We start from the raw sequence: 13,268 nt of genomic DNA on the forward strand, positions 1-13,268 counted from the left end.
GGGGGATGACTTCAGTAGAGGCTGTGGGGTTGGGAGTAGCACAGGGATGGACTCAGATGTTGTGAAGGGTGGGTGACATTAAACCCCCCAAGCGCCAACAGTACCTGCATTTTGACAGTTGCCATCCCTAACACACCAAAAAATCCCTCATCCCTCCTACCCACCTGGCTACCTGGAAACAGCATGTCTGCAGTGACAAGAACTACCTTGCCCGGTATGCTTAATGTCTCACCAAGGCCTTTACAAATAGGCACTATCCCTCAGACCTAATCCACAAACAGGTCTCCCACGTCATTTCCCCACACACTCCTAGTCCACTATCTCCAGAACCAGCTACAAAGGAGTGCCCTGTTAGCCACTCAATACCACCCTGGATTCGGACAACTGAACCACATTCTTCATTAGAGCTTTGGTTACCAATCATCGAGCCCTGAAATAAGACACATCCTACATCCTTCCCAAAGTGGTGTTCAGTTACCCACACCACATCCATCCCTATGTCTTTCCCAATCCCAGACCCTTCCCAGAGGGATCATATCACTGTGGAAAACTCAGGTAAAAAGACTTGACCACTTCACCTACCTACCACTTCACATTCCAGTCCTGTTGCAGGCTTATCTTGACCCATCAGAGGCTGGACCACCTGTGAAAACAGCCACATCATATAACAGCTCTGCTGCAATCACTGTACATCTTTTTATGTTCGTATGACTACCAACCAGCTGTCCACCAAGATAAACGGCCATTGCCAAACTGTAGATGAGGGCATGGAACGCAACCCTGTGGCACAATATAAAGCTGAAAAAACATGCTTGATTTCAATCACTGCTTTGCAACTCGGGCCATCTGGATCCTCCCCTCCACCACCAGCTTTTTTGAACTGCAGAGATGCAAGTTGTCCTTACAACATGTTTTCCACTCCTCACACTATCCTGCCCTCAACCCATTGTAACCTACTGTACCCCCCCCTCCCAATCCTATCACCTACTCCCTACTTATGTCCCCTCACCCCCACTGTGTGCCGCCTTCTGCCCACTCACCTTTCCCCTTCCCTGCTCCTCTCATTTTCCACTCCCCCTCCTCATCTCACTGCACCTGGCAGTCTTCCCATGCTGCCATCTAGTCCCTGCATGCTATGCAGACAGCGTCTTCTCTCGCCCCACCCATACCCTCCTATCCCCCCCCCCCCCCCCCCCCCCCCTTCCCTGCACCACCCCAGACTGCCACTCAACATGACAGTTGCATTCTGATCCAAGATGAAGGTAATGTGTGCATGAGGTGTGCTTTTTTGTGTGAATGTGTGTGTCTCTTCTTTTCTGAAGAAAGCTTTGCTCGAAAACTAAATGCGCAACAGTATTTTTGTTGTGCCTGTCTGCAAGTCAACGTGTCATATTTACGGTGAGTAGCAATCAATCTTTTTCCAAATATTGTTGAGATTTCTTTTACACATCCATTAAAGAACATTTTATGAAGCAGATTGAATCATAAACTACAAATCTTTAAAAAGGTAACTTGCTGTCCTCACCCTTCACCCCTATTATTTTATCATCTTATGTGAAATGACATTCATCTTCTGTGATGTGAAATAAGGTTTCCAATAATAAGGCTGGATTTCTACTTGCTAGTTTGCAAAGTAATATGTTTTATAATCAGTAATAGAAAAAAAGAAAAATTTTCACAGATTTAAAATCACTTACTCTGATTCAGAAAAGGGTACACTATTCAGAAATGCACATTTTCAATAACATGCCAGCAGCCAAAAAAAGTTTAACTAATAATAAAGATCAGTTTGAGAAGAGTCCAAAGGATTTATTGGTGGCCAACTCCTCCTACTCAATTGATGAATTTCTTAGCACAACCCACTGTTGTGCATATGTTAATAATATCACATAATGTGAGTATTGCATACAACCTGACTTCTGTAAAAAATTTGTGCAGTAATGCAATCATTGTAAATAAGTGCTGTGAAATGGTTTTTTGTTTTATTTTATTTATTTATTTTGATGATGTGTGGATACAATAGCCTGAGAACTATCATATGCATCTAACTGTATTGAGCATTTAATATTTGGTGACAAGGTTTATACCTTTGAAATGTAAATAAGCATAAGAATTTTTCTTTCTTTCTTTCTTTTTACCAATTCCACATCCATAATGGCAATTTCATTTGGGACCCGTGGAAAGTACGTTAGCATATCTGTTCTTATTTTGTAAATATTTATTGTGTATTGTTGATTTCTGACATGTTCCACATCCCAGAGGATTCTCTTCACTATGGATCAATTGGAATGAAAATTACATCTGATCTAACCTAATCTACTCTACTCTATCAATATTCTGAAAAGGAAAGTTGCTACTCACCATATAGCAGAGACACTGAGTCGCATACAGGCAAAACAAAACGACTGTCACAAATATGGCTTTCGGCCAGTAAGGCCTTCATCAAAATTAGACAACAATCACATACATACACAAACACACTCATACAAACACAACTCACACCACGACTACAGTCTCAGGCACCTGAGACCACACTGTGAGCAGCAGAATCAGTGCATGATGGGAGTGGCGAATGGATTGAGGTACGGAGGAGGCTGGGGCGGGGAGGCGGAGGAGTAGTAGAGTATGGGTGGCAGACACTGACATGCTGTTGAGGAGCACGCAGGGACAAGGCGCAAAAAAGGGTAGAGTAGCGAAGTCCAGTCACAAACATCATCAATCCCATCAAAGACCGGGCTACCTGTGAAACCCTTCATGTGATCTACAAGCTAAGCTGCAACCACTGTGCTGCATTCTATGTGGGCATGACACCCAACAAGCTGTCTGTCGGCATGAATGGCCACCGACAAACAGAGGCCAAGAAACATGTGAGCCACCCTGTTGCTGAGCACGCAGCCAGATATGACATCCTTCACTTCAATGAGTGCTTCACAGCCTGTGCCATACGGATCCTTCCCACCAACACCAGCTTTTCTGAATTGCGCAAGTGGGATCTTTCCCCACAATACATCCTATGTTCCCGTAACCCTCCTGGCCTCAACCTTCATTAGTTACTGTCCTCACCCACCCAACCCTTCTCTGTCCCCATTCCAGCACTACACAGCCCTCTTTTCTCCATTGCACCCAGTCTTTTTACTTCTCTCCTTTTCTGCTATCCCCTGCCCCCTTCCCACCTCTCCTCTGCCCTCTGTTTAACCTCCCGGCTGTACGCAGCTCCCCTACCCCCTTCCCACCTACTCCCTGGCGTTCCCCAACAGCACGTCACTGTCCGGCACCCCTATCCTACTATCCCTCCCCCTTCGCACCTCAGCCTCTTCCTTACCCCCCCACCCAGTTGCCACCCCATCATGCACTGGTGCTGCTGCTCGCAGTGTGGCCTCAGTTGCCTGAGACTGCATTCACATGTATAAGTTGCGTTTGCATGTCTGTGTATATGTATTTGTTGTCATCTAATTTTGACGAAGGCCTTACTGGCTGAAAGGTATGTTTGTGACAGTCTTTTTGTTGTGACTATCTGCGACTCAGCATCTTCGCCATATGGTGAGTACCAACTTTCCTTTTCACAATTTTTTTTACATTCCATACTGGATTTTCCATTGTTTATTTTTGCCTGCCAGCTTTTCTTCAATCCTAACCCAGTGCCGTTTTCCTTTGTTGATATTTTCTAATGCATCACTATACTCAATATCTGTCCTCCTTTCTCTTCTTGCCTATGTTTCTCTTGTCGCCTTACAAACTGCACTGCATGCTCTGCTTACTAGTCACACTGTATCAACCATCTCAGCCGCACACAAATGACAGCTACAAGACCACGCTGATTGTTGGTGCAGCATCTTAAGTTCCACATCACTTCCGCTGATATCATTAATCCACACCTTCTAACTGATCACTCTCCCTTATTTTCCCATGCCATTTCCCACACCTTTCTGGTGCCAAATGATCTTGTATCTCATCCTACAAACCCTTCCCCACCCCTCATTCTTTCTCCGTTCTAGCTACGTTTGCACCCACTAATTCCACCTCATCCATTCACACCTGTTATCCCCCTTCTTCATACTTATCTGCCCTCAAACTTGCTTCCTACAGTAAAATATATATTTATATAATAGAGGGAAACATTCCACGTGGGAAAAATTATATATAAAAACAAAGATGAGGTGACTTACCGAACGAAAGCACTGGCCGGTCGATAGACACAAACAAACACAAACATACACACAAAATTCAAGCTTTCGCAACAAACTGTTGCCTCATCAGGAAAGAGGGAAGGAGAGGGGAAGACGAAAGGAAGTGGGTTTTAAGGGAGAGGGTAAGGAGTCATTCCAATCCCGGGAGCGGAAAGACTTACCTTAGGGGGAAAAAAGGACAGGTATACACTCGCACTCACGCACATATCCATCCACACATACAGACACAAGCAGACATATTTAAAAGACAAAGAGTTTGGGCAGAGATGTCAGTCGAGGCAGAAGTGTAGAGGCAAAGAAGTTGTTGAAAGACAGGTGAGGTATGAGTGGCGGCAACTTGAAATTAGCGGAGATTGAGGCCTGGCGGATGACGAGAAGAGAGGATATACTGAAGGGCAAGTTCCCATCTCCGGAGTTCGGATAGGTTGGTGTTGGTGGGAAGTATCCAGATAACCCGGACGGTGTAACACTGTGCCAAGATGTGCTGGCTGTGCACCAAGGCATGTTTAGCCACAGGGTGATGCTCATTACCAACAAACACTGTCTGCCTGTGTCCATTCATGCAAATGGACAGTTTGTTGCTGGTCATTCCCACATAGAATGCATCACAGTGTAGGCAGGTCAGTTGGTAAATCACGTGGGTGCTTTCACACGTGGCTCTGCCTTTGATCGTGTACACCTTCCGGGTTACAGGACTGGAGTAGGTGGTGATGGGAGGGTGCATGGGACAGGTTTTGCATCGGGGGCGGTTACAAGGATAGGAGCCAGAGGGTAGGGAAGGTGGTTTGGGGATTTCATAGGGATGAACTAACAGGTTACGAAGGTTAGGTGGGCGGCGGAAAGACACTCTTGGCGGAGTGGGGAGGATTTCATGAAGGATGGATCTCATTTCAGGGCAGGATTTGAGGAAGTCTTATCCCTGCTGGAGAGCCACATTCAGAGTCTGGTCCAGTCCGGGAAAGTATCCTGTCACAAGTGGGGCACTTTTGTGGCTCTTCTGTGGGGGATTCTGGGTTTGAGGGGATGAGGAAATGGCTCTGGTTATTTGCTTCTGTACCAGGTCGGGAGGGTAGTTGCGGGATGCGAAAGCTGTTGTCAGGTTGTTGGTGTAATGATTCAGGGATTCCGGACTGGAGCAGATTCGTTTGCCACGAAGACCTAGGCTGTAGGGAAGGGACCGTTTGATGTGGAATGGGTGGCAGCTGTCATAATGGAGGTACTGTTGCTTGTTGGTGGGTTTGATGTGGACGGACGTGTGAAGTTGGCCATTGGACAGGTGGAGGTCAACGTCAAGGAAAGTGGCATGGGATTTGGAGTAGGACCAGGTGAATCTGATGGAACCAAAGGAGATGAGATTGGAGAGGAAATTCTGGAGTTCTTCTTCACTGTGAGTCCAGATCATGAAGATGTCATCAATAAATCTGTACCAAACTTTGGGTTGGCAGACTTGGGTAACCAAGAAGGCTTCCTCTAAGCGACCCATGAATAGGTTGGCGTACGAGGGGGCCATCCTGGTACCCATGGCTGTTCCCTTTAATTGTTGGTATGTCTGGCCTTCAAAAGTGAAGAAGTTGTGGGTCAGGATGAAGCTGGCTAAGGTAATGAGGAAAGAGGTTTTAGGTAGGGTGGCAGGTGATCGGCGTGAAAGGAAATGCTCCATCGCAGCGAGGCCCTGGACGTGCGGAATATTTGTGTATAAGGACGTGGCATCAATGGTTACAAGGATGGTTTCCGGGGGTAACAGATTGGGTAAGGGTTCCAGGCGTTCAAGGATGTGGTTGGTGTCTTTGATGAAGGATGGGAGACTGCATGTAATGGGTTGAAGGTGTTGATCTACGTAGGCAGAGATATGTTCTGTGGGGGCAGAGCATCCTCCTACAGGACGACAACCGTAAATTAGAACAGCATGCCACCCTCCACCTCAAAAAACTATCCAATCTCCTGGTTTCCCACCTCCGGAAAGGCAACTCACTCACCCTTCACAACCTTTCCCGCAAACCCAAGCTCCTCTCATTGCACACAAACCCAGTCTCTCCCATCTACTCAATCTCCCACTTCCAGCTCCACTCCCTCCAAAACCTCAAAATTCCGATCAACACAATCTGGAACCACAACACCCTAATTCAGTAGTTAACCTTTCATCCAAACCTCTCTCCCAATCCGAAACCTCTGTCCTATCCAAAGGCCTCACCTTCAGCCCCACTCCCAGATTCAACCAGACAGTTCTCGTCAAAGATTTACTGTCCTACACTCGTACTCTCTGCTGGAAGTGATACTTTGCCACGAAGAAAAATGATCCTAATCCTACTCCTAATGATCCGACTCCCCAAGACACCATCCAAATTGAACCCTGCCTGGAACAGTTCCGTCCTCCGTCACAGTGGGACCCACCTCCTCTTCCTCAAAATCACCCTCTCCAAACCTTCCAGGAATTTCTGACTTCCAGCCTTGCATCTCAATCCTTCTTAAAAAACCTTAATCCTACACCCAACATCACCACTGCTGAAGCCCAGGCTATCCGTGATCTGAAGGCTGACCGATCCATTGTCATTCTTCCGGCGGACACGGGGTACTTGATCGTCGGGAGTATGTGGCTGAGGGACTGCGTCAGCTTTCAGACAACACCACATACAAAGTTTGCCAAGGTAACCCCATCCCCGATGTCCAGGCGGAGCTTCAAGGAATCCTCAGAACCTTAGGCCCCCTGCAAAACCTTTCACCTGACTCCATCAACCTCCTGACCCCACCGACACCCCGCACCCCTACCTTCTACCTTCTTCCTAAAATCCACAAACCCAATCATCCCGGCCGCCCCATTGTAGCTGGTTACCAAGCCCCCACGAAACGTATCTCTGCCTACGTAGATCAACACCTTCAACCCATTACATGCAGTCTCCCATCCTTCATCAAAGACACCAACCACTTCCTTGAACGCCTGGAATCCTTACCCAATCTGTTACCCCCGGAAACCATCCTTGTAACCATTGATGCCACGTCCTTATACACAAATATTCCGCACGTCCAGGGCCTCGCTGCGATGGAGCATTTCCTTTCACGCCGATCACCTGCCACCCTACCTAAAACCTCTTTCCTCATTACCTTAGCCAGCTTCATCCTGACCCACAACGTCTTCACTTTTGAAGGCCAGACATACCAACAATTAAAGGGAACAGCCATGGGTACCAGGATGGCCCCCTCGTACGCCAACCTATTCATGGGTCGCTTAGAGGAAGCCTTCTTGGTTACCCAAGTCTGCCAACCCAAAGTTTGGTACAGATTTATTGATGACATCTTCATGATCTGGACTCACAGTGAAGAAGAGCTCCAGAATTTCCTCTCCAACCTCAACTCCTTTGGTTCCATCAGATTCACCTGGTCCTACTCCAAATCCCATGCCACTTTCCTTGACGTTGACCTCCACCTGTCCAATGGCCAACTTCACACGTCCGTCCACATCAAACCCACCAACAAGCAACAGTACCTCCATTATGACAGCTGCCACCCATTCCACATCAAACGGTCCCTTCCCTACAGCCTAGGTCTTCGTGGCAAACGAATCTGCTCCAGTCCGGAATCCCTGAATCATTACACCAACAACCTGACAACAGCTTTCGCATCCCGCAACTACCCTCCCGACCTGGTACAGAAGCAAATAACCAGAGCCATTTCCTCATCCCCTCAAACCCAGAATCCCCCACAGAAGAACCACAAAAGTGCCCCACTTGTGACAGGATACTTTCCCGGACTGGACCAGACTCTGAATGTGGCTCTCCAGCAGGGATAAGACTTCCTCAAATCCTGCCCTGAAATGAGATCCATCCTTCATGAAATCCTCCCCACTCCGCCAAGAGTGTCTTTCCGCCGCCCACCTAACCTTCGTAACCTGTTAGTTCATCCCTATGAAATCCCCAAACCACCTTCCCTACCCTCTGGCTCCTATCCTTGTAACTGCCCCCGATGCAAAACCTGTCCCATGCACCCTCCCACCACCACCTACTCCAGTCCTGTAACCCGGAGGGTGTACACGATCAAAGGCAGAGCCACGTGTGAAAGCACCCACGTGATTTACCAACTGACCTGCCTACACTGTGATGCATTCTATGTGGGAATGACCAGCAACAAACTGTCCATTCCCATGAATGGACACAGGCAGACAGTGTTTGTTGGTAATGAGGATCACCCTGTGGCTAAACATGCCTTGGTGCACAGCCAGCACATCTTGGCACAGTGTTACACCGTCCGGGTTATCTGGATACTTCCCACCAACACCAACCTATCCGAACTCCGGAGATGGGAACTTGCCCTTCAGTATATCCTCTCTTCTCGTCATCCGCCAGGCCTCAATCTCCGCTAATTTCAAGTTGCCGCCACTCATACCTCACCTGTCTTTCAACAACTTCTTTGCCTCTACACTTCTGCCTCGACTGACATCTCTGCCCAAACTCTTTGTCTTTTAAATATGTCTGCTTGTGTCTGTATGTGTGGATGGATATGTGCGTGAGTGCGAGTGTATACCTGTCCTTTTTTCCCCCTAAGGTAAGTCTTTCCGCTCCCGGGATTGGAATGACTCCTTACCCTCTCCCTTAAAACCCACTTCCTTTCGTCTTCCCCTCTCCTTCCCTCTTTCCTGATGAGGCAACAGTTTGTTGCGAAAGCTTGAATTTTGTGTGTATGTTTGTGTTTGTTTGTGTGTCTATCGACCTGCCAGCGCTTTCGTTCGGTAAGTCACCTCATCTTTGTTTTTATATATAAAATATATATTTATATATTATTTATATCTTTTCTTTGATGTCGTCGTGACTTCTTGCCAATTTTAGTGAGACCCACCTTTCGCTACTGTCGACTCCCTCAGATTTCATCGTTTCCCCCTTTTACCTCAGTTTCAGCCTTCTTGTGATTTTTCACACGTATTTGGGTGTATTTTTGCGATTTTTTTTTTATCGTAATACTACATTATTTACATAATTTTTCACATTTTTTTCCACCACCACGGATCCTTGCTCCTCCCATCAGCCTCAATACAAAAAAGTTCCCTTATCCCTAGCCAGAACCCAGTCCCACATACTGTTCCTGCATTGTAGCTTGGCTCATGTAATCCCCCCAAATGGCCTTACCATCAAATTACCCATCTCTGGCTGCCACCCCTCTTTCCAATGGCCTCCACCTGTTCAGATTCCGCCAATCCTTGGCCCTCACCAACCAAGTCCTGCAAAACCATATCAACTAAGCCAAAACCTCCTTTCAGCACCTTCTCTCTATCCACAAAATTCTCCTGCTATGCAATTCCAAATTCCTGGAACCCACAACTCACATTAAAACTCTTGCTCTCCAGGAACTAGAGTAACATTCACAATTCCACCTCAAAAACCTCTCCACCCTGCTTCACTTCCTACTCCTGCCTTGGAGTACCACTGTTCACCCCTTCTAAAACACAACCTCCGAACCTCCTCCACGTCCCCTCATAGCTGACAAACCCTGCCTTGAAGACCTACTACATTTACCCCGCCCTCCAAAACTCACTCCCGCCACCACACAGAATCGAGAACCTGAACAGACCTGAGACACAATCATGAACCTTTCCTCCAGAAGCCTTAAACTCACAGAAATTTCAATCCTTTCCAAAGGCCTTACCTTTAGCCCCACTCCCAAATTCAGTCCTGCTGGACTTGGTACATTCTTCGCCAGGGTTTCGACTATCTCTTGTCATGCCCTGAAATGGGAAATGTCCTGCCCACTATCCTCCTGACCTCTCCCACAGTGGTATTCCGTTGTCCACCGAACCTACATAATATACTCATCCATCCATACACCACCCCTACTCCCAACCCTTAACCTCATGGCTAATATCCCTGGAATAGACCTAGATGCAAGGCCTGTCCCATACATCCTCCCACCACCACCTACTCCAGTCCAGTCATGAAAATCACCTGTCCCTTCAAAAGCAGGGCTACCTGTGAGACCAGTCATGTGAGCTACAAGCTAAGCTGCAACCACTGTGTTGATTTTTATGTGGGCATGACACCCAACAAGCTGTCTGTCCACATGAATAGCCACTGACAAATTGTGGCCAAAACAAGTGGACCACCCCATTGCTGAGCACACTGCCAAACACGACATCCCTCATGTCAATGACTGCTTCACAGCCTGTGTCATATGGATCCTTCCCACCAACACCAGCTTTTCTGAATTGCGCAGGTGGCAACTGCCCCTGCAATACACCCTATGCTCCCGTAACCCTCCTGGCCTCAACCTTCGTTAGTCACTGTTCTCACCCATCCAGCCCCTTTCCTGTTCCCATTCCAGCACTACACAGCCTTCATTCCACCATCACACCCAGTCTTTTTATTTCTCTCCTTTACCACTACTCACCCCTCCCCACATCTCCCCTCCCCTCACCTGCATAATTTCACTGTCTGCCACCCCTATCATACTATCCCCCTCCCCCCATCCTCCTCCTTACCCCCACCCAGTCGCCACTCCCATCACGTACTTGTGCTGTTGCTCGCAGTGTGGCCTCAGTTGCCTGAGGCTGTAGTCGTGTGTGTGAGTTGCGTTTATGCGAGTGTGTAAGTGTGTGTGTGTGTTTTGTCTAATTCTGATGTAGGCCTTACTGGCCAAAAGCTATATTTGTGAGAGTCTTTTTGTTGTGTCCACCTGCGACTCAGCGTCTCTACTATATGGTGAGTAGCAACTTTCCTTTCACAATATTGTTACATTCCATCCTGCTTTTTCCATTGTCTAATCTAATCTATAATGGATACTCTGCAAAGCTTTACTTTTTCCTACCACAACAGTGACAACTTCACTGATATGAACCTGGCTGTGTTTCTAATTTGCTTGAATGTAAACTATTTTGAATATCATTATTTTAATACAACCGCAACTGCCATAACTACTCATCCAGTCATTCAGGGTCTATACAAAGCGGTACACCATTCACAATAATAAGCCACTTCTACAGATTTTCCTATTGATGGCATGTGGCATTGGAGATCTCGAATGGAAATTTTTCCCGCAATGTTTCAATTAGTATTAAACATGCTTCTGAAAACACTTGGTTACTTTATTTTAACGTTCAGTGTTTATTAAAAGGTTGGTCAATTTTTCATATGATTAATATTTAATCACAAAAACAGTCTTAGTGAAAATTAAATGACATGGCAAATATTTGACTATTAGCTCACTTACTTGCAAGCTTGGCAGACAACATCTGACTGCAAACCACCTGTAAATATCTGATCTATGATGCAATTGCAATGATGTGGATTGCTTGTGGGAAGAGGGCTGGTGCCCTTACAGTGACGATGAAGGACATCGAGCGCAGCTATGAAAAATTCGTGCGCATCTTGCTGTTCGTAACCAGCTAGGTGGCGTGCATGCGTCCAGATAAGATGCAGCAAACGATGTAACGTCAAAGGTGTCTTCTTACCAGAATAAAACTAGAACAGGAAAATGATTAAAATTAGTGTAGAAAAAATATTTTTCATCTCAATACATTAACTTTTTAAATGAAAGAACTCCAAAGAATTTTAGAGAACTCTTTTAATACACAAAAAACTTAGCATAAAACAATACATATATGAAAAATAAGCAAACAAATTTCTGAACTGTCACCACAAAACAAAAGATTCTATGAGAATGTCTTATAATGCAGATTGTTAATCTTCTGGTCATAATCAGTAGATGAAGCAAAGTATCAAATCTTTTGTTGTCTCTAACGATACCTATTTCTGAGCTGTTCTTGCAATACACTGCTCTTGGGAGTAAGAATATTACATTAAAATCCCAAACTATACACTATAACGCTCCCAAGACTAATAAACCACACAGTTTTTGAAGTACTAGAATATAAAGCTGGACACACAGGCATTGTGTAGTGCTCTTCAAACCAATGACTGGGGTGAACATCAGTGTTTTATAAAGCATGGTCCTACTGTAAGTGGTCTGGTCTTTTTGTGCCTTAGAAACCAGTTGCCCAGCAAACACCAGGACTGTGCAATTGAGATACATCTGGATGTAATATTGATGCCCACCATTGCCCATTATCTGTACGCTACTAACAAAAAACAGTATGTTTGTGAACAATCCCAACCACAGTCTCTCTGGACTTCCAGGGCAAAGGGTCAGTATTATACACAACTGTCACCTGTTCAGTCAGGTTCAGATGTGGGTGGCGAGGCTGTAAGGAAGAGACTTTCTGACATAGAACAGAGACAAATCCAACACACATCACTCAAAATAGTGTTCCACCGCCTACCCAACCTACAGGATATCCTTGTCCATCCATATTACAACCCTTTACCCCATGGGTCATTGCTTTGTGGTTGGCCCAGCTGCAAGGCCTATCCCAAACAGCCACCTAACACCACCTACTGCAGTCCGGTCACAGGCATTTTCTACCAAACAAGTAATAGGGCCACTTCTGAAAGCAGCCATGTTATATATATCTGCTACACTGTAGTTACTACTGAGCACCATTCTACATGGGCATGAAAGTAGTCAAATGTCTACTCGCATGGATGGCCACCACTAAACTGTGCCAAACAACAGCAAACTTGACAATCCAACTGCCGAACATATTGTGAACCACAACACAAGTTGTCTCCACATCTGCTTCACTAATAAGCTTTTTGGATAACCCCTCCCAGCACTATTTCTCTATCCAACATATTCTGTGATGTCACAACAGCTGATGAACAGACATTTAATAAAACAAATACATCTTGTTTAATAATTATAATAAATGTTTTAATAATTATAATAAAAGCATTTTTCGAGTCTCATTTATGATTAAACTGAAATGGCTTCAAACTGATCAAACAACGAAAAATCCAGGATACAATGTAACAATATTATGAAAAGGAAAGTTGCTACTCACCAGATAGCTGAGTCACAGACTGGCACAACAAAAAGCCTGTCACAAATAAGCTTTCAGCCATGAAAGGACACACACACACACACACACACACACACACACACAAGCAAGCACACACAACTCACACACATGACTGCAGTCTCTGGCAGCTGGAGCCACACTGTGAGCAGCACCAGCAGTGCGTGATGGGAGTGGCACCTGGGTGG

At 45.9% G+C, this 13,268-nt stretch overlaps 1 protein-coding gene across 1 annotated transcript in view; it reads right to left on the bottom strand.

Annotated features, from left to right (window-relative positions):
* LOC124777569 (ubiquitin carboxyl-terminal hydrolase 22) overlaps positions 1-13,268 on the bottom strand; it is a 137,384-nt gene that overhangs the window by 72,494 nt on the left and 51,622 nt on the right. Inside the window, exon 5 of the mRNA XM_047253025.1 lies at positions 11,376-11,626. Coding sequence (XP_047108981.1) covers positions 11,376-11,626 — 251 coding nt within the window. The remainder of the gene's footprint in view (positions 1-11,375; positions 11,627-13,268) is intronic.

The sequence above is a fragment of the Schistocerca piceifrons genome, chromosome 2 (assembly GCF_021461385.2).
Source record: "Schistocerca piceifrons isolate TAMUIC-IGC-003096 chromosome 2, iqSchPice1.1, whole genome shotgun sequence".
NCBI classification, from domain to species: domain Eukaryota; kingdom Metazoa; phylum Arthropoda; class Insecta; order Orthoptera; family Acrididae; genus Schistocerca; species Schistocerca piceifrons.